General features: G+C 36.3%; 3 protein-coding genes across 3 annotated transcripts; 2 read left to right on the top strand and 1 right to left on the bottom strand.

Moving 5' to 3' along the window:
* Positions 1-3,274: 3,274 nt before the first annotated feature.
* LOC121993646 lies at positions 3,275-5,598 on the top strand. Its single transcript, XM_042548013.1, has 7 exons — positions 3,275-3,530; positions 3,610-3,696; positions 3,779-3,970; positions 4,037-4,216; positions 4,277-4,330; positions 4,409-4,531; positions 4,614-5,598. The coding sequence occupies exons 1-7, from the start codon at positions 3,366-3,368 to the stop codon at positions 4,944-4,946; spliced, it is 1,134 nt and encodes a 377-aa protein (XP_042403947.1). The 5' UTR covers positions 3,275-3,365; the 3' UTR covers positions 4,947-5,598.
* A 720-nt stretch (positions 5,599-6,318) lies between these two features.
* Positions 6,319-7,829, bottom strand: LOC121995525 (protein SENSITIVE TO PROTON RHIZOTOXICITY 1-like). The gene has a single exon (XM_042549248.1). The coding sequence runs from the start codon at positions 7,740-7,742 to the stop codon at positions 6,573-6,575; it is 1,170 nt and encodes a 389-aa protein (XP_042405182.1). The 5' UTR covers positions 7,743-7,829; the 3' UTR covers positions 6,319-6,572.
* A 2,577-nt stretch (positions 7,830-10,406) lies between these two features.
* On the top strand, positions 10,407-21,518 carry LOC121993641 (angiogenic factor with G patch and FHA domains 1-like). The gene is made up of 9 exons (XM_042548009.1): positions 10,407-10,607; positions 13,970-14,095; positions 14,225-14,377; positions 15,299-15,428; positions 15,919-15,960; positions 16,169-16,510; positions 16,688-16,739; positions 18,065-18,142; positions 21,023-21,518. Exons 1-9 carry the CDS (start codon positions 10,407-10,409, stop codon positions 21,084-21,086), a joined length of 1,188 nt encoding a protein of 395 aa, XP_042403943.1. The 3' UTR covers positions 21,087-21,518.
* The last annotated feature ends 824 nt before the right edge of the window (positions 21,519-22,342 follow it).

Genomic DNA, 22,342 nt, shown 5'->3' with positions numbered 1-22,342 from the left:
CCTTATTGGCGATGCGAAACTCTGGTGGCGAACTCGCATGGTAGATGATGCAAATGCGGGCCAATAGAAGATTGATACGTGAGATCGGTTGAAGAAGGAAATGAAGGACCAATTCCTTCATGGCAATACTTCTTGGATTGCGCGCGACGGCTTGAAGCGTCTCAAACAGAGCGGTTCTGTGCGAGACTATGTCAAAGAATTCAGTTCTTTGATGTTGGACATTCAGAATATGTCCGAGGAGGACAAACTGTATAATTTCTTGTATGGCTTACAACCTTGGGCGCAGGTTGAACTTCATAGGCAAAACGTGAGGGATTTGCCTAGTCCAATTTTGTTCCAAGTCCAATTGCCTAGTGAAATTGCTGCTGTTGATGCCTTGGTGGACCTTCGCATGAGCAAGGAAAATCTGAACATGTCTTCATCTTCCAAGTCCAATTTTGTTCGCAAGGACAAGAAAGGAGATTGGAAGAAGGAAGGCAAGAAGGATGCTAAAAAGAAGGATTCGGGGAACAACCATGGCAAAGGAAAAGTAGAACATTCGATGGTTCGAGGGAAAGATAACTTGAAGAATCATGGTTGTTTCCTATGCAACGGCCCCCATTTTGCCAAGGATTGTCCGAAACGCGAGAAGTTAAACGCCCTCCTGTTGGGTGATAAAGGGGAAGACTATGAACAGGAAGTTGCTACACTTGTCAACCCTTTACAATTACTCAATACAATTGTTGATTATGAGTCCTGTGAATTGCTAACCAATATGTCAGAGGACATTGTGCGAGCTCATTCTTTTCTCCTGCACATCTCTGTGATGCTAAACGGAAGATGTGCATATGCTATGGTGGATACAGGGGCTACTCATACCTTTGTATCTGCCAAACTGGTGCAAGACTATTGGCTATCAGTAAGCAAATGCCCAAAATACATCAAGTCGGTGAATGCCAAGGCGCAAGCAGTTGTTGGTATGGCTTTCAACGTACCTTTAACTGTTGGCACTTGGGTGGGGAAAGCAAACATGATGGTGATTCCACTTGAAGATTTCCAAATCATACTTGGTATGGATTTCTTACGGAAGATGAAGGCGGTACCCTTTTTGCAGAGTAAGAAAAAACCCGCAACGGAAGAAGAAACGAGGAATCGATTGCTTTCATATCTCAAAGCAACCCACTTGTTTACCAGTTCACTATTGGATTCAAGGAGGATCACCAGTGACTAGTGCCTTATCTGTGAGGTAAAGAGTTGAGGTACACATTGATTTCTCACAATTGATTCCGTGCTTTTCGTTCTCGTTTTTGAGCCCACCTATCACCTCTTAGAACATGTATCCGTACTATTTCAAAGGTTAATAGTTGTCCATGATTTATCTCATCCGTGTTGGCCCTGAGACGAATTGACGGGGACGTTGGGGGCGAACGTATTCACATTTTTGCCATAATGTATCCGTATTATAACATTAATCATCTCATCGAAAATCATAAGATTTACATATTCATTATAATAATTTATCTGTTTCAGTTATATTCCTTTTAACATTAATACTCATTATTTATAAATCCCACGATCCATTTAAAATTATATCATATTAAATAAATATATTTTAAAATATTAAAATTATTATTATTATTTTATTTTTTAAATAATAACAGTAAACTTACAAATTTTGTGTTTTTTAAATTTAATTTAAATTAAATAAAAAAATTGGACATAAAATAATACAAAATACAAACCCAAACCCTTGGAAAAAATAAATAAAAAATGGAATTATTATCATTTTAAAAAAATAAATAATATTGTTATTAAAAAAATATTTTTGCTATTTATTATTTGCCCATTTTATTTAATTTTTAATTTTAAAATTTATATTTTTTAATAAATAAATTTTTTTAAAAAATACAACCCCAACATGTTCAATACTAACATGTTATAACACTCATTCACATTGACTTTAACATCCATGGGGTATTATAATACCCCATTAACGATGCAATGGGATGCTCTTAGAGCATTCACGAATATTAATGTTTATAATTTCAGTTAACATTACCAATTAAATATCTCATTATATTTATAATTTCATATTAACATTATCAATTAAATATTTGACTCATCTATTAAAGACTCTACTATTAAATATTCAAAATTCTACAATTATATCAAGAAAGAGAAATTATCTAGCATGTACCCGATTATTTCAAATTTCCTCCATAATACTCTCTGCCAATAAGAGATATTTACTTATTGTATGCTCTTACCAAAAAAGAAAAATTAATGAAGTCCATCAGAAGATGTTAAATTTCTAGATTCATCATCATCACCACGTGTACTTTCTTATTTATTGGACAAAATCACTTTCAAAATAATCAATAAAATTAATTAGAATTATTAATTCCATCAAAAACAAAGAATTACATTAACAGATGAGACTGATAGATATGGACTGTTTTCTGATTTAAAATTTTCATGGGATAATTTTTGAGGATTAAAAATTATGTCTCATAGTAATAATAATAATAATAATAATAATAATAATAATTATTATTATTATTATTATTATTATTATTAGTAGTAGTAGGTTTACATATTCTCTTTACCTTGGTGATTATTGGACAACACAAATACCCACATTTCTAAAATTATATTTAGCCTCTAGGATTTTCAAATAATTAAATATATATAATTTTCAAAAAATTTAGAAACTAAATCTAGACTTACCGTATTGTGACAAAATTGAATTCTCAAAGATGGTAATTATTATTTTTAATTTAGCATTCCTTAACCTTTTAGTTTCTACTTTTATAATTTATATTTTTAAAATATAACAATTTTAACTTTTTTTTTGCAAAACAATTTTAACTTAAAATGCTCCAACATACTTAAAATTTCTAACTATAGTAAAAACAACTCAAATATTAATTAACAGTAATTTTGATTAATTTTTTTAAAAAATTATTGTACACTGGAGCAAGGTCAAAGCTATTATTCTAATCGGAGCAGTTAGCTATAACAACTTTAGACAAAAATATTTTTAAAATATGAAATATTCTTTTAATATATTTCTTCTCTTAAATTTTTGCCTAATTTTCGATCACCTCCGACTAATGTTCTCCTAATCTTCTTCCTAATACCAAAATTTACAATTTTATAATTCATTCAAAACTATAACACTTCTATTGATTAGGTAAACAACTAATACATGATTAATTTACTCATCAATTTATGGTAACTATAGGCAAAGATGGAAAGTATAAATAAAAGCTTATTTCTAAGCATATGTGTTTCTTTTTTGTTTAATTTCTATTTTACATACCTTATTTTTTTTGCGTTCTCCTTTTAAAAGGGATCTGTGAAGTTCTTCTGTTCATGCAGTAATAATGGCTCAAAGAGGAGCTCATGCTCTCCTTCTGTTGGCTCTCTGTGCTCTTCTGTATCAATCAGCAGGAGCTTCATCAGATGCATGGGATATAACTGAAGCAGAAGAGAGGGAGTTGGAGAGACAACTCAAAACCCTCAACAAGCCTTATGTCAAATCCTTCAAGGCAATTCACTCAATTTCACTTCCAAGTCAAATGATTTTCCATTGTTTTTTGTTTTTGTTTTCATTCGTTCGAAATACAGGATGAGTATGGGATCACGTTTGACTGTGTTGATTTCTACAAGCAACCAGCTTTTGATCACCCTTTGCTCAAAAATCTCTCTCTTGAGGTGATCATCGATCTTATCACACAAGCATGTTCAACTTGCGTCTCCAACGTGTTTCACCTTAGTCATATGTAATTTTATACAGTTCAAACCTACATCAACTCGAGATGGCATGGACAAGAAGCCATCATCATCAGAAACCCTAAAGTCGCCTAAAAGATGTCCTGAAGGCACTGTTCTTATCAGAAGAATAAAAAGGGAGGATTTGATAAGAGCAAAGCGTTACACACAACAAGTCCAAGCCATACGACCACAAGATACCAACACTGATGAACACGTAAATATTAAGAATACATAATCTTGCAAGGAATACATCTATTTTGATTTTATGATCCATGTGCAGTCCGCTGGAGTGAGATTCACAAGTGGAGGTGGACCAATGTACTACGGTGCAGAGGCTTCCTTGGACGTTTTCCAACTCAAAGGCCTTTTGAACAACCAAGCGAGTGCCAGCCAAATCATTCTGACCAAAGGCGAAAAAGGGCCTAGAAACTCCTTGAATGCGGTCCATGTCGGGTACCATGTAAGTCTTAATGTTGTGAGCATTTGGGAGCATGTCCTTACTTTCGATCCCTAATTGCAGGTTGATTTCACCGTGGAGGGGGACAACTTGACTCACTTCTTCACATACTGGACTGTGAGTATACTATCGAAAACCCAATGAAGAATCGGTATCGCGATCATGACTGTATATTTGTTTTTTGTGTGTGGTTAGTCGAATGGGTACCTAGGTACTGGTTGCTATAACATGCTCTGCTCCGGGTTTCTCCAAGCAAGTAGAGAATTGGCTCCAGGGCAGGTCTACACAGGAAATAGCTTGACACTCAAGATTTATAAGGTAACTCAAGATTGAGATGGCTCTTTCCTTTTGTTTCCGGAGAGACTGAGACTGAGACTGATTTTATTTGTTGATGTTTTAGGATCGTCTTGGCAACTGGAACCTGGACAGGGATAGTGAAAGGATCGGGTTTTGGCCGAAGGCGATCTTCAGCAACATGGGGGATGCTTCTATGGTGGAAATGGGTGGAAATGTTCGCTCGCCCATGGGCTTGGCGAGTCCGGCTATGGGCAGTGGAAAAGCGGTTAAAGCAGTCATGAGGGACATCAACATGGTGGATGGACAAGGCAATCTGTATCGAGCAGACTCGAGCAAATTGAAGCTGATAAATGATCTTGGCCCGCCCTACTACATTGCTAATTATGACTCGTTTAACTTGTATTATGGTGGCCCTGGAGGATGGAAGAAAGCTTGAATCATGCAGTAGTGGGGTGCTATATCTTCAGCTCAAATACAGGAATGCTTCGAAAGAAAAAATTGTCCTCGGAATGAATCCATAAACTATCACTTTTTATGTTCTAGACGATCAACTTGGCTATTATGTTTCTAAACAAGACAGGAAAATAATGCGTTGCCCCAAAGAAAATCGTCTGGCTACCAATTTAGTTAACAGTATGCAATAACTAGACCAGAATACGCGAGATGTATAACATAAAGCTCGCAAAAACAGTCGGTCTTCAATGGCAAGAGTAAGATAGCATAGCAAATAGATGAAGAATGAATCAAATGCTAGTAGTCCAATTTACGCATGAATTGAGAGAATTAAATATGGACTAAACCTATTAAACATGAAGCTATTCTCTAACACTACCAAGAAACTGTTACCACTCAGAGTGAAGCAGGAGCATGCGTGTGTGCGCGTGCGCAGGTGAATCCAACCTATTCAATAAACAGGAAGACTAACGCACACATTTCACAATGATGAAAATGACTAATAATACTACTAAAGCAACTGAGAAACTTGAAGATGCAAGTTCTGGATTGAAGGTTGGACTATAGTTGATGAGGATCAATTATCTACTTCAAGGAGATAAAATGTTGGAAGCAGATTGACTTGTTGTCCACTTTACTCCAAGGAAAAAGAGATGCTAGAAACGGCATGTAATAAGTAATCTCATTGAAATTACAACCAATGGAAACAAGTGTGTTAAAAACACAAGTGAAATTAAGGTTCTAATTGTCTACTATGAGAGCTAAGAAATGCCTACAAAAGTGTAAAGAAATTAAATTGCAGATCATTTTACTTCGAGAGTAGAGTTTAATCTGTAACGAAGTTAGTTGTTTAATCCACCTTCCCTTCCTCGGTAACAAAGAGATGAAGGAATCATTGCCATAGAGATCAATGTAGGTTCCTTTGCGGTCAATCAACATGACCTTGAAAGAATCTTTCACTATAGTTGGGAACTCACTTTTCCATCCTGATCCTATAATTTTTTTCTCTGGTCAACATAGTTATACTGACAACCTCAATTTAAAATTTTAAATAGGTACTTAGAAAAATAACAACGGATTATGAAGGGAAAGTAAAAAAAAAATCCTTGAAGTAGCAAACCATTTGACATACAGTGGAACAACATCAAGTGCTAATTTTAACAATGCCATGAAGAAGTGCCCATACTCGATCAATTTTCTCTCTGCCTAACGCTAATAAACTCTTCAAGTGATGAACCACTAAAGTTTATCTAATGTTCATATCCAAATTCTCATAAGCCATTGGCTGTGGAGCTATGTTATGTCTGAATTTGGAACCGAAAGGAAAAGAAGTGATAAAGTACTCAATCAACACATTATGCTACTAACTTCACACGTTTAGAGAAAGATGGAGCTGAAACATTATACATTATGCAGAAAACTGCAGGCGCCCGAGAACCAAATAAAAGTGATTGTCAAGTGCTTAGACTATACAAAAGCAATAATGTAGTGAAAGTTAAAGGATAGGAGATCTTCAGAGGTTACCAGGATAAAGGGTGATCAATACAAAGATGAGAATTCAAGCTTAGGAAAAACATTACACACCTTCATGGTATGTGGCATAGCGGTATTAAAGCAGGGACTTTAGATGTTCACGTTCCATGTCATCAAAATCCTCCATCAAACCTTTAAAAAATTCAGGATCAAAACCCTCTCCAGCATTATCGGCAACTCCAGATACTTCCACTTCTTCTTCATCCTCTTCCAATATCACATCTTCTTTCTTCAGTTCATCCTTCACGCCCACTTCAACCACAGGCATGTGCCCATCGAACAAGGCGACATGGCCAAAAAGCTTATCCTTTCTCGAAAAAGTTGTACCACATGAGCACCGCCACCTGCTCTCTCCGCAATGCTTGAGGTGGCTCTTGAGGTCGGCCACCACCGAGAAACTCTTCTTGTTGCATCGGTAGCAAGAATACATCTTGGGGCAATGGCTTCTCTTGAAGTGATTTTTCACGCACGCCACCGATTTCAGAGGCCGAAACTTCTTGTGCGCACGGTTTCTGTTGCACCCAGAATGCGGGCAAGAGAACAGAATCCTCCTCCCTGTAGTAGCCTCACGGCCACTGGAAACACAAAATTCCGGGTCCGGCTTCGATAGAGCTTCTAGGGTCTTGTAGCGGTCCCCATGAGCCCTCATGTGCATTCGAAGGTTGGCGTCGCGCTTAAAACCTTTGCCGCATATCTCGCACAAATGGGCATGCTCCGCAAGTATCTCCGCCGTGTCAATCTCTACTATGTCGCAGTCCTCCCCATCCTCCGCTGCCTGATCAGAGGATGGCGGATCGGAACAGCCGACGGGCACGGACGACCGAGGATTACCTGATCTAGTGTGGGGAAAACGAGGCGTCGGCACAGGTTGAGAGGACCTATCGACCATATCGGCGTCACGGACGGTGGAGGAGGGATTGCACGGTTGGGAGGCGCCAGTTGAAAGGGAGGGATTGAGTACTTGAGAGGAAGCGACGAGAGCGGCACCGTTGACAATGATCTCCTGGACGGCAGAGGCAATCGTCGAGGAAACCATACGAATTTGATCATCGTCGATCGAATCTCGCCGATCGATGGAGTCGGAGAGGAAACGGCTGAGGGCGTTCATCTTCTGGCCAAGGGCCGACAGGTTGAGGAGGGGCAGGCGATCGGCGAGTCTATTCATCGTCTCTTCCCTGATTTTGCCTTCACGTTGACAAGGAAGATCGCTTGCCTTGTCGGAGTTCCGGCCATCGGAGTCGATCATCGCGTGCGAAGAAGACCTAAAAGCAACTAAAGCAAAAACTGGTGAGACTTCTTGTTCTCAGAATCCACTTCAACCAAATCGCAGGTCAAACACTACCAACAAATTTCCCAAGTGCGTCCATTTTTTCTTTTATTTTATTTTATTTTCACTTTCCGCCCCACCTTCTACCGAACCTATGAGATGTATTCAATTTATTTTATAGATGAAGTGGTTAGAGGCAAGTGGCTAAAAATTGATCGGTGTTTTTTCTAAGGGTACGTATAATCGTAAATCTTTTAAACTTGCCATATCATTGTTATAGTAAAAGTTAAAAAAAATTCACTGCTTGCAAAATATATCTTTTGTAATCTCTCCAACGACTTTACCCAGTTAATTTACCTATTTTTATTTATATTTTCACTTATCTTTATTTATAATTTAATTACTGTATATAATATTAATTTATATTTTAATTTAATTTTTAGAATTATATTGATATTTTAAATTTTTTATACATTTATTTATGTAAAAATAATATTATGATAAAAATAAATAAATGTTTTAAAAAAATATTAAAAAAACATTAAATAGGCCTGCGGACCTTACTAATAGGGTTGTAACCAAGCCGAGCCAAGCCGAGCGAGCCGATATTTGGGGTGTTCAAGCTTGTTTGATAAAGTAATCAAGCCGAGCCGAGCCGAACTTAAAATAAACCAAACTTTTGAAATGAGTGTTCAAGCTTGACTTGATTTATTTTTTATGAGCTTGAGCTTCTTTGAAGCTTGGCTTGAGTTTGGTTCGTTTAATTGTTATCAAGCTCTCAATTCAAGCTTGGCTTGAGCTTGGTTCGAGCTTGGCTTGAGCTTGGTTCGAGCTTGGCTTGAGCTTGGTTCGTTTAATTGTTATCAAACTCTCAATTCAAGCTTGGCTTGAGCTTGGTTCGAGCTTGGCTTGAGTTTGGTTCGAGCTTGATTCGTTTAGATGTTATCAAGTTCTAAATTCAAGTTTGTTTGATTGTTTGAAATTTTTAATTGTTTGATTGGTTATTGAGTTTGATAATTTAAATTTATTTTATTTTATTTTATTTTATTTTATTGTTTATTTAACATATTGAAAAATGTTTTATTAATAAATATAGTTTGTGAGCATTGTTCATGAACGTTTTTCACGAACGTTAACTAACTGAACACATATGTGTTCAAGCTTGTTTGTTTAGCTTAATGAACTGTTCAACCTTGTTTGTTTAATTAACCTTATGTATATTGAACGAACATAAACAAGCTTTCTTATCAAGTCGAATATCAAACTTATTCACGAACGCTTAGTTCATTTACAGCCCTATTTAGTAATTACTATCTGTTGCCCGCTCTAAGAGGGAGTGCATAAATTTTGTTTATAATTTTTTTTAAAGTATAAATCGTTCCTAAAATTTTAAAATCAATTTATAAAAAAATTATGAACCCTACTCGTAGAAAATTGTAAGCCCCACCTATACAGTAGAGGTAGAGTTTATAATGGGATTTATAGCATAAACTCATGCTACAAACTCCTCATTGCAAAATACCCTAATTAATTAAGGATATAAACGAGTCAAATCGAGCTCAAGTCAACTTTAGCTCGACTCATTTTATGTTAGCTCGGCTCAAGTTTGAGCTCAATTGAATTGATAAATTTGAACTCAAATTCAGCTCGATAATCCAAAGCCCAAGCTCGACTTAAAAGTCTGAATTAAAATCAAGCTTTTGAACTCAAGCTTGGACTCGAGCCAGAGTCAACTAGAGCGAGCATGAAAAATAATATACTATATATATAGTTGAGCTTGAAAAAACTCAATAAATCATCGAGCCAATATTACAGGTGCTCGAATTTGATTTGAATATTAAATAAATGGGCTCGAGCTTGACTCGAACTTAGTTAAAATTAAGCTCAAGTTGAGTTTTAACCGAGCAATTCTTGAGTGACTCATTGATGACATCAAGTGGGATCCTTTGTTCTATAATTTGTGGATCAAAGGATGATTCACTGTCTTTGATTGATTGATCATAGTGGACCTTATTTATTTAACAGAAAAGTCCATCAAAATAGACCAATCTATATAGTGGATCATCCTTAATCCGTAAATTATAGTTCATATCCTTTATCTCGAAATCATATATATCCATATTTTCTTATCGATCAGAAGATATGTGTAACATATTTGAGATATAATCTGATCGATGAGCCGGACAGAGGAGATACAGAATTTCAAGACACAAGATTTGACTCCATAATTTGAAGGTCCTTTGGACTGCTTTTTATGATTTAGAAGATGATCCATTAATATAAATTGATGAAATGAATAATCCCCATTCATAAAATAAATAGAGACTATTCATCTCCACCAATCCATATAATCATAAATAACGGCTGTCGGATGACATGCGTACACCGGAATTGAAAAAACCAGATGTTGCGTTATTAAGAAAAATTGCTACCTAATTTAACATTTTAGTGGAGGCTATCGGATCAAACCAACCGACCGGCCAGCTCACAGAAGGCCATGGCGAATAGAGGCGAAAAGCTGCCGCTTCCTCTCAGCGAGTTTGATCCGCCGAAAGGACAGGCGTAAGTTCCCCCCTCCGTTTCTCCGTCAAATCACAGATTCCAACTTTGATTATAGGGTTTTGATCGATTCTGGGTTGGGCGATGATCACAGGCAGAGGCAGGTTAAATTTCCGAAGGGCAAGAAGGCGAAGCGTGTGGACGCCGACGGAATCCAGGACGGGAACGGTGAGAAAAAGAGATGGATGGACCCCAGTCTCGCTGCCAAGGAGCGTTCCAAGCGCCGCAACAAGATGCGAGAAAGCGAAGTTTTGGGTCGGCCTTTCCGGCGAAGTGCAGTACGAGGTAAAGATACCTTTATTGTCATTTAACTAGCCGAAACGGGTTCGAGGGTAAAAAGGTGTATTTTCCATGCATTCTTCTCTTTTCCTATTGGTTTTGGTGGTAGCAACTTGTAATGTTTGGCATGCTTTCCTGTATATCTATTGTTACCGACGGAAACAATTAGCTCCCGACTTTATTTTGCTGAAAAAAAATATTTCTTTGGCATAAATAAGGTTCAATTTTTATATGAAAGTGCCGTTCCTGTGCAAGGATCACTCAACTAAGAAGCAGGTGGAATTTGGATCGATGCTATTGGATGGAATGCTCAAGCATTCATACATTTAGGACGCATATGGTCGAAGGACATATAACTGGCTTCAACTTATACTGTTCTGTTTGTAAATTATCTGGGATAGCGAAGATAATTGGTTGTGATATAACCAAGATGAGTTATTTTTTGGATTTATAATATAAACACAAGACAAGTATGAGAATTGTATTCTCTATAAACTGATCAAATGCTAAAAGTTTATGTGCATTCTCTGACTATTAGTTTCTCTCTCAACTTTGTAAACAATTTAGCATTTGGTTTAGATGACTTATTCCCTTCTTACAACTGAATTGTTTAAAATCTTTTTCCCATCAATTGGTCAAGGTAGGAGATTGTGCCTCATTTAAACAGGAAACTTTTACTCTGGTTTTATCATAATTAACTAGAATTTAGAAGGGCATTTATAGGAACTCCTAGTAATCCTAGTTAAATGTTTTTGTAAGCTTGGACTTTGAAAATCTATGTTCTATTGATCTGAAGTCTTACCTAACTCTACATTTAACATCATTCAAAGGGTGCGAATTATCTTTTTTACACCTGAAAGACACATCAAACATCTTTTTTTATGTACCTCAATATTGAATTTTATCTTATATATAAGTTACTCGTAATTGAGAGTTTTAAGTATCTAGGTTCGTTTTCGCAAAAGGATGGAAGGGTCGATAGAGATATGTTACATAGGATACAAGTAGGACAATAAAAATGGAGAATGGGTCATGTGTTCTTTGTGATCATAAGGTACCTCTAAAGCTTAAAGGAAAGTTTTGCAAAACGTTTGTTATATTCTATGTTATTTAAAGTTGAATGCTGGGCTATGAATCGAACATATGAGTGAAAGATGAGAGTCACAAAGATGAGGATGTTAAGGTGCATGTGCGGAGATATGAGCATGGAGGGGATAATAAATGAAACCGTTAGAGAGAAGTCAGAGTGACACCTATTGAAAAAAAACTTCAAGAGATGTGTTTAAGATGGTATGTTATGTATTTAGGAACCAATAAATATCCCGATGATATAAGATCATGACAAATACACACATTAATCGAGAAAGAGGAAAACCAAAGAAAACATTGTTAGCAACGATAAAATAGGATAAAATTCATTTAAATATAGATATTGATAAAAGAAAGGATCAGACCCAATGACGTAGGAGGATCCATATAGCTGACCCATTTAGTGACATAAAGGATTGGTTGTTGTTATTGTTTGCATATGCCATCTTCTTTGCCTTCCATTTGGTGTTTTCTATTACCATTTTAATTCTAATGCTATCTACGTTGTTAGAAAGGAATCTTATTATAGTAATGCTTTTGCTACTAGATATATTTATGTTTTTGATATTTTCATGATTCATGAGGCATACTAAGTATTTTCGTATAAATATAGTTCTAAGCTGGCATGGCTATATTTATATATTTGAAAATGTGTTACAAGCTAAGATTAAAATTTCATTTTGTGTTGACTGAAATGATTGACGCTTATCATCCTGGCCAAAAGTCATAGAACCCTCAAGATAATGATTCTAACTCTGTGGAATAGTGCCAAAACTTCTTCCATGAAAGGTTTGTGTGCTGAAATTATTTTCATATAATAATTAGATCATCAATGAAGAGCCTTGCTGCAACTTTGATTCATTTCCACTTGAATGACAAGTGTCCGAGTCACTTATTGTCCTCTTGCCTCCTATGCTCCTAGTGAGAATATAATATTTCTTTGTTTTATTATTGATGGTAATCGGGTTTACCTCGAAGGGTGTATTGGATTCTCGCGAGCAATATAGTTGAATTTCCTTCATGGAGGATGGATGAATACAGTCGGGCAATGTCCTCGAAGCTTGTAGGGGGCAATATTACTTAGAGTTCGAAGAGCAATCTTATGAGGTTCGCCAAACAACATCCTCAAAATATGTAGGGCAATATTACTTAGAGTTAGCAGAGCCATTTTATGAAGGATCGCCAATCAATAACTTTGCGTTCCGTAGAGCAATCCTACAAAGGATCGCCGAGCAATAACTCTACGTTCCGCAGAGCAATCCTACAAAGGATCACCGGTTTCGTAGAGCAATATTACGAAGGATTGCCGAACAATAACTCTACGTTCTGCAAAGCAATACTATGAAGGATTGCCAAGCAATAACTCTGCGTTTCATAGAGCGATCTTAAGGGATGCACCGAGCAATAACTCTGCGTTTCAATCTTAAGGGATGTGCCGAGCTGTTCCGCAAAGCAATCTTATGAAGGATCACCAATCAATATTATTAGATTGGTTAGGCTAAGAACTCACAGGGCAATAACATAGGGTCCATAGAGCAATATGACTAAGCAAGTACTTCATCATCAAGTTTTTGATTATCAATACGTGGCGATAATTGAATAAAGAGATGTCAGACACGGTTCCCTTGATTCCTTCTTCATAATATGTGGCAATTAGTGAATGGTGGACCAACATTGGTTGTCAAACATGGTCTCCTCAAAACCCCCTGACCTTATGTGGCAGTTATGGATTGGGCGCACGATAATGAACCATCAGAACTGCGTCTTCACTGACTTATGCGGGAAAAAGTGGAAAGGGGCGAAGACGGGTGACATGGAGATTCCTTTTCTGACAGTTATATAAATACCTCGAACGGTAACTCCTAGGTACATTTCTTCTTTTAACTAGCAGAGACAACTCTTTCTTCTTCAAGGCCTTCTGCCTTTATTGCTTTCTCTCCTCTTTTTTGATTGATTAATGACTTGAACGTCGGAGGGGCCGTGCCGGAGGAGCCAGCCCGACTCAGACCTGTGTTACCATCGCAGATCCATTCATCCATACAACAAAGGAAGACTTGCGGAGAAGGAGGAGACCGAGCGAGTAAAAAGGGAGCCATCAATTATCAATCCTATCTTTTCTAAAAATGCACTTGTGTATATTACCTGTTTAAAATTTTGGCCTTTGATCTTCTCATAATGATTCAATATATGCAATCTTATGTATGGTTTTGTTACTCCCTGATATTTTTCAGTACTATCAATTAATTTCATACTTTGTAAATGTGATTTATCTATGGCAGGATAATACTAACTTTGAGGATGATGGTATTCAAATAGAACCATTCAATTTGAAGCAAGAGAGGGAGGAAGGCTATTTTGATGCAAATGGAAATTTTGTTGAGTATGCTAAACAAAATGAAATCAAGGTGAGACTGCCACTGTTCTCTTTCTTTCTTTTTCCTATTTTTACCTTCCCCCTGATACTTTGACTCCTTTGTGTCTGAAATATTGGTTGTTTGAGATGTTAGCTTGATTTTTGTTTGTTATTCATTTAGGATGCATGGCTAGATAGTGTTGTAGTTGATACCAAGTTGGCAGGAAAGTTTAAGCCAAAAGCATCTGCAGAGGAGGCATATGATGATCTGTCTTCAGATGATGTTGGAAAAATAAAAAGGAGAATAGCAAATGCACTTCAACCTGGAGAAACAGTAAGTTCTTTACTAAAATACTTCCGTTATTTGGTTTTATTTTACTGAAGCTCACTGTGATGAATAAGTTGTAAACCTACTGATAGCTTTTCCATCCAAGTCTTAAGTTTATGTGTAACTGAACATGCTCATTCCTTTTTTTTGTGAGCTGTGTGAACTCTATATGCTAAATGTGCATGCAAGGTTTGGTTGTCATTTTGAATGATCAGTCTGTGTTCGGTAGGAAGTCCAGAAGGTAAACTCTGTCATGTTGTTGATTTACGTATGTCAGTTGTTAATTACAATTAATATATAATTTCTTATATACTAGTAGCTTATGCAATCTGGGTTTACACTTGGTCATGTCTTTAGATTTAAAGTCGCCTTTTGTTAAAGTCTCCTTCTCCCATTTACTTTTCAGTTCTCTTTTGCTTAATATTTTAGGAAACTCCTGCTATTATGCTATAATCAATTGCTTTTCGCTGATGAATGAGTTGTGATTCCTCAATGCTTACTCTCTTATATGGTTCAACGTTTCGAGCTATCTTTTGTAAATCTGTTTGCTTGAATTAATACACAGTAATTCTATGCTGTATGTATTATTGGAGAGATTGCTTCTAATGAAACACTGTCTCTCACTTGTTCTTCTGAAGTCCTAAAGGTGAGTGCTTAGCAAATGTGATACTTTGGGACATTGGTTCCATGGAAGTTAGTTAAGGTATCTGAATGTGGTTAGCTTGTGTCCACTATAGGAAATAGGGACAAATCATGTTGGCAAAATACCTTCTAGATTCTTATAAATTTCAGTATAGCAACTAGTTAATCCTCAGAATCAGTTTATTGCACTATCTTTTATTCAAAATCTATTACTGCTGCACTGTTTTGTAGAATAACTAGTTAAACACTCGTTTATTTTATGTTAATTTATACTTCCTATGGCAGATAATTCAAGCTCTAAAAAGGCTGAAAGGCCCTTCAACGGATAAGAAAGCAAAGTTGCTAGAGACTTCAAAATGGATTTTTGATCAACTCACTGAAGATGCTATGAAACTGATGGAGAATGGAGAGTACAGTTGAGTGCAAAAAATTATATATTTTTCTGGTGTACAGCTTAAGCTCAATAGTAGTTGTAGTTTTGTAGCATGGCTTGTGCTGCATCGTTACATACTATGATGATCCGCATGGTGACATGATGGCTAGTCATTTACTACATCTGCTATGCATTGACTTGGTGCATGTTGTTACTCTTTTTATATTATAGATTTCTACATTTACTGATGGTCCTCTAGTTAGATTTTGTTTTGCTAATATGCACCAAGCATGGTTTTTGTTACCTTTTAAGAGTATATTTTATGTAAATAAATGTTATTAATAATTTAGATAAATAGTTGACCACGTAGACAACTTAAAATTCTTGTGTTATTGTTTAAATTCAATTATTTCCTTTTTCTTTTGAGAGTTTCTTGACTGGAAGTCTGATTACTTGTATTATTTAATAAGATAGTCAGATGTTCTGCCATGTATATATTAATATTAATCTAATTTGTTGATTTGTGCTTTAGATGTTTACTATGAAGATCATGAGACTTTTGTTCGGGAGGCAGGTTAGTGTGCTGCTTATATCAATATTCAAATCTAACCTTGCATATTTACTATGCTATTCCTTGATATCATATAGATATGTTATTGAGATCTCTGATCTCTTTGTTTCTCTGGATGTGTGTTCCATTCAGGACAAATAAAAAATAACTTTGTTTCACAAATGAAGTAATTGTCAGTTGCATTGTAAACATTTCTTACAACTTTTTGCAGAAGGATATGAGCGTTTAGCTCATGCAAAGGCAAACAAATCAAATAGCACAACACCTGCCGAACCGACTGATGGAGAAGATATATTTTCTGATGATGTTCAGCATAGAGAACAAGTATCATCTATATGGGGCATTCGTCCTGGAACTTCAGTACTTGCAGATTCTGCTCGACAAGCATCACCAGGTGATGGTGGTGATCAGTTTGACATGTTTGGGGATGATGACGATACTACCAATGTGAATCCACCCACCCCAAGTGCTGTCAGCTCTGCTTCAGATTTTCGACAAGATAATCAACCTACATCAAAAACCTTAAGTTCTTCCAAAGACTTGGACTCTGGAGGTACTTCTTTTTATTCTTTTAGTTGAAATGAATCAAAAGAATCTTGTACCTTTATTAGCTAGCCATGTTCCCAAAATATTATATACAAATACAACAACAACCAAGCCATATCCCACTAGGTGGGGTCGGCTACAAAATATTATATGCAAATGATTCTCTTTATTCATCACCTTGCAGATGTCAGTCATGGAAGGGCTGAAAATGATTATGTATATGATGAATCATCAGGGTAAGGAATCCAACCATTTTTCCATGAAACATGGAGTTTTCACATCTTAATCTACAATCCATAATAGCTAACTCATCCATTGAAGTTGTTGAGATCTTTGGTCCATACTTGGATCATTGAGTTACTAGTTCTGTCTCATTTAGACATTATAATTATCATGTTTTCTCTCATCTTTTATTATATATAATAAAATAATGCAAATGTTTTATTAAGCTGATCATACTCTTTCTTGTCCAGTTCTCACCCTTCTCGTTACTTCTCTTCCTCTTCTTTCTGCTCCCTCAAACCATCCTGGCTCTGCTTTTCTACCTCCTGTTTCCTTATATTCCTACTTCCTGGCTTTCTGCTTGAAGAGGAATTGCTCTTTTGTTAAAAAATTCAAATTAACTTATTGCATTGCTTCTTGCTTATTCTCTTTCTTTCATGATAAACTTGATTTTCCCTTGGTAACCAATGATCTGAACTTTAGACACAATTGTTACTCTATGAACTTTGCACCAAAGATGTCCTTTCTTGCTAATAATGGTGTTTACTGTCTACTTTGATATATTTTCATGCTTATTTGTTGAAAAGCTTCATTGTCTTTCATGCTCATTGTCCTGTTTATGGCTTCCGCACAAATGAGGCTTTGACTTGAAGTTTTAAACAAGCTAGGCTATGGATTATGTTAATCTTTAAGCGTAGGGCTTGAAATAGGTTTAATTTGGTCAATATAAACAAGTTGAAGTTGCTTTTCAATTTCGTTTATTTTGGTTGAAATAAAAAATATTATTTAATAGACCAAATATGAATCATGCATTTCTTATTGGTGTCAATATATACAATTGTAGTAGGTAAAATTGCAATTTTGTTCTCCGCTTTCAAATTTGGTGACTATATTGGTCATGGTTGAGAATTATTTTGATGACTATATTTAATCTCCATTGACTTGATTTGTCCATGCTTAATTCTGTTCTCCACTTCTGAAGTCTGACTGATTATATTGGTCATAGTTGAGAAGATTTTGATGACTATATTTAATCTCCATTGACCTGATTTTAGCATGTCTATTTCTATATTGAATGTTACAAGAATATATTCCACCACATTTTTTTTACTTTTGATTCCGTTTCATTACCTTCATTAGTTCATTCCTCTAATATTCAACCTTGACATTCTGATATCTTTGTTACTTTGAAGTGGGCTTGTTTCAGTATGCATATACTTTGGTGAGAATCTTATTTTACAACTTTTAATTTGCTTGTTTCTTTGCAGTGACTTCTACAGTAGACATATACTTATGTGAGACTCTTGTTTTACAACTTTATTTTCTTGTTTCCTTGCAGTTACTACTACAATAACAGTTTTGGTTATTATTATGACTCAACCTCGGGAATGTACTGTTCTGCTACAACAGGGACATGGTAACTTTACCTCTTTCATGTGATGCAGTAAATCATTTTGGTCTTCTGAGTTTCTTGTGATAGTATTAGTTGTATCCAAGAATGAACTTGTCACAAAAAAATCTGATGGTTATCTGCTCATCCCCTGATAGTAAAAATGAACTGGGGTTTCAACTGAATCCAATCTGAATCTGATTTGTGCCTGGCTCTAGCCTACAGCGACATTAAATTGATTTCTACCTATCCGTGATTTCAAGTAGCAAACTAAACACCTGACTATACCCAAAATTAAAATAACACCAATAGTTCTTAAAACACTTGTTTCAGCCAGAAAAATATCCAATTTAATTCCAGTAAATTAAAATCTAATAATCCCTAAATATATCTTAGTGAATGTTATGAGTATAACAAAGAGTCTACTTAAAGTTGAACTGCATGGTTTGAGAACAGCAAGCACAGGTTCCAAACTGTGGGGAGCTTCAGGGTATGTTGAGAATCCCTTCTTGCACATTGGTGATTGGCATCACAGGAGGAAAGTGAGGGAGACGTCAACGTGGCAAGTAGTGGAGAGGATGGTGGCATCGCTAGGGTTTTCTCCAGCTCTTGAGACAACAAAGAGGAGAGGTGCAATACCAAACAGAAGAGGGGAGGAGCAGGAGATCCCGCAGTCACTGGCACTGGAGGAGCAGCAGCCATGCAATGATGATGGGCTGCAGAAGGCGGGCTTTCTGTATGTGATAAAGGTAGGAGATGCTGCACTGCAGAGAAATCTTGTTCTAGAGGAAGACAATTGTTTGTTGTTGATGTCAGTGTGCAGATGGAATTGTGGCTTGGATTAGAGCATTATTCTATGTCAGTCAATATGGGTGAAACTTCTCATTTTACTCGCCCGTCAGCATATGGAACAGCTTTGAGATGATGCCTAAAGTTTGACTTCTTGTGGCCATGGAGATGGCCTTCGTGCAGAATTGTGACCTTAGGTGAGACCAGTGATCTTTGCATGAGACGGTGAGGACTTCTATGAGGTCCCAAGATAGTGATGGACTTCAATCGTGGTTCATGATGATGACAAAAATGCTGACCTCAGGCAAAATCAATGACCTTTGCACAAGATTCATGAGACTGATTATAGTTTCCACTGGTCCCGATACTGAGATGGCTTTGCTCACAGTTTGCAATGACAGCAAAGGCTTCGCTCATTCCCAGGATGATGACAAAGGCTTTGCTCGTGGTCCGTGATAACAACCCAACTTTGGTGGTGTATGTGATGCCTCTGCAAGGTCAACAATCATGGTTCTCTTCTTCCTTCTTTGCTCTTTCCCTCTTCTCCTTTTTTCGTCCATTTGGCACATCAATTGACATTGACACCCACCACGTTTAACACACTTGATGTGTTTTGTGTTTTCAGAGCTGCTCGGCTCATTTAGCTTTAGTTTGTGATGTTGCACGCATGTGAAGAAGACTAAGGGAGAGTGGACAAGAATAATGGAAACTAGCAAATTAACCATCTGTTCGTGGCCACAAATTCTTCATTGTTGTTGCATTAGGGAGAGTTGCTTGCATATGGGGAAGAACACATGAAGGAGATTCGTAACTTGCAATCGCTGCATGAGATGGAGGGTCACTTGTGTGACTGAGGATGAGCACCATAATGGAGGTGATGCTCCATGTGCTTTGTGTGGATGGGAGAGGTCGGAGAAGGATCAATGAGGAGAGGCCAACCAATAGCGATGGTCTCCCCCTAAGAAGAGAGTCTTTTTTGGAAGATCCTTAACCTGATATAGACCCTATAAGAGGACTAGATCCTTAACCTGATATAGACCCTATAAGGGGACTCTAATATCATTAATTTAGAAATAGGAAAAAATTGTATTTAATTAATGAGATAACCATTGCTTAGGTGTGTATATATAATGGTGATGAAACCTTAATCTTGACTAGATCAACTACCCCTAATACCTAATAGCTATATTTTTAATAAGGACCATTGAGCTAGAAAGCCTTGCGTAATATTGTTGTCGCATAGCCTTATACAATGACTAACTGCATGAATTTGCTTGAAGTTGTATAAGGGTTATGCATGCTAAACAAGCCTCTAGCTTTTTTAAATTTTGATTTGTACTGTTATTCTTAGTTGCGATTTCCAATTAGATAATAGTTGTCAAGTTTGAGTGCACTTCCCATATTGCATAAGTATTTGCACAGAAAATGACGCGGATAGTTTATTTCCATAGCTACTTAATTGTGTATATCTTCTTTCCCTGCTACACTTTAATTTTATTGAGTTGGTGAACAGAATTGATGTAGTCTCAACCGCCAGTTGGAAAGTTAAATAAACACTTGATTTTAATAGGATTTTACAACTGATCTGTACTATTGTGCAAATGCTTTCATTCATGGGGCTAAATATAGTTTGAGATGTGGCTGTTTCTACATCCCCATCATCTTTTCATAGATACTTTTCTCGCAATGAAATTAACAAAAGATGTAATCTTATTTTGCTTCCTATGAAATATTGAACATATTCTAATAGTTTGTCATTTTTTCTCCTGAGTCATTATCACTAACTTGATCAAGTAATTTGTGGAGCATGCTGTCATAGGCCATAACAAGAAATGATTTCTTGAGTAGCTGGTTGACAGGAATCAAGATTTTGAAGTTGTTTTTAAGTTAGTCCTAGTCTTTTTTTTTTTTTTTTTTGTGACTAGTTCTTTGCAATGATTCCCAAGTTAACGCTTACTGAGGGTTATTTTCCCCTCAGCATCCTTGTTTTGATCCTTGAGTCAGTGTTCTTGTTCGCCAAAAATTATTCTAGCATAGTAGTTAATCACTTTGCACCAAAATCTTGATTTTTTTTATCATGTACTTTTTATTTGATTTTGACTTACTCAACTTGTCCAGGTACACATATGACGAGCAAAATGATACCTACACAGAAATACAGAGCTCAACAACAGGAAGCTGAAGACGTCCCATCCTTAGATGGATCAAAAGGGTGTAAATCTAACTGCCTAAGCCTTGCTTACAGAACTTCAACTGTGGTTAATCCACTGTATACATTCTAGAGCATGGACAAAGAAAAAGGTTCTTACAACGTCTCATGTTTTCATCATTATTTGTTCTAGATCAGAGAAATTACAACTACTTCTAAGAGCTTCCTTTGCTCATCGGAAACCTTATGTGGGATCAGACCGGTCATCCTAGACTCAATGATATTCAGTCTGATTAATCATTTTTTTTCCCTTTGCTCGTCAATTACCACCGGGGTCATGGTATCGCGATAGGATATTCAGGTTATCACCGAGGCATTCGCGGTTCGAACCCCAGTTATAGTGTATTTGTAGGAATTTTTTCTCCAAATAGGAGGTGTAATCAAAGGATGCTGGGCTTCTGGATTGGTCGCCATGTGCGTTTCCCGATTTACTCTAGTGATCGGTGGGAAAATTTCATGGGACTGAGTCGGTCATCTCAGAGATAGTCAATGAAATTAATTGGGGTTATCATTTTTTTTTCTTTGCTAGTCAATTTACCACTGCTTTTTGTATGTTGATTCATCTAAGGACATAGGAGCATTGCTTTCCAGAAATAGTGACATCTAAAATTAAGTCAATTTTTTTCAAAAAGATTGTGAAATTGTGCAAACAATAGTTGGTTTGAGATGACTCTAACAACACCAACACTTGAAGAATTAATTTAAAGAAGAAAGATGGCTAAAGATATCATCTATACGGTTATATCAATTGCAACCCCTTTGAATTATACTGTTTTATTAATTAGCATCGTATGTTCATCATTCATGTATCTAAAACTATCATCATGATCTTACAAATATTTAAAGAACCATTGCAAATTACAGTTATGTTGTTGATATTGCTGCATAAGTCATAGAGAAAAAAAGATGAACAATACTTTAGATTTTGCCGTGTGCTGTTGTTTATCTGCTTGTGCAATATTATATAAGAAAATAAATATACAACAACAATCAAACCTTTTCCCACTAAGTGAGGTCGGTTGTACGAATCTTTTTTTTTATTATTATTTTTATTATTTTTTTTATACACTAAAAAAAAAAGATTTTAGGGATGAATATTCTAAAAAATTTTGTCGCAAAATTTTGTGACAAAAATATATTCATCCCAAATCAGTCGTTGCTAAATTCTGCAACGAAAAAAAATAATTCGTCCCAAATTTTACGATAAATTATAATTTGTCGCAAATTTT

This window comes from Zingiber officinale, chromosome 6A (assembly GCF_018446385.1).
Source record: "Zingiber officinale cultivar Zhangliang chromosome 6A, Zo_v1.1, whole genome shotgun sequence".
In the NCBI taxonomy this organism is placed as follows: Eukaryota; Viridiplantae; Streptophyta; class Magnoliopsida; order Zingiberales; family Zingiberaceae; genus Zingiber; species Zingiber officinale.
This window is presented reverse-complemented; position numbering and strand designations above follow the sequence as displayed.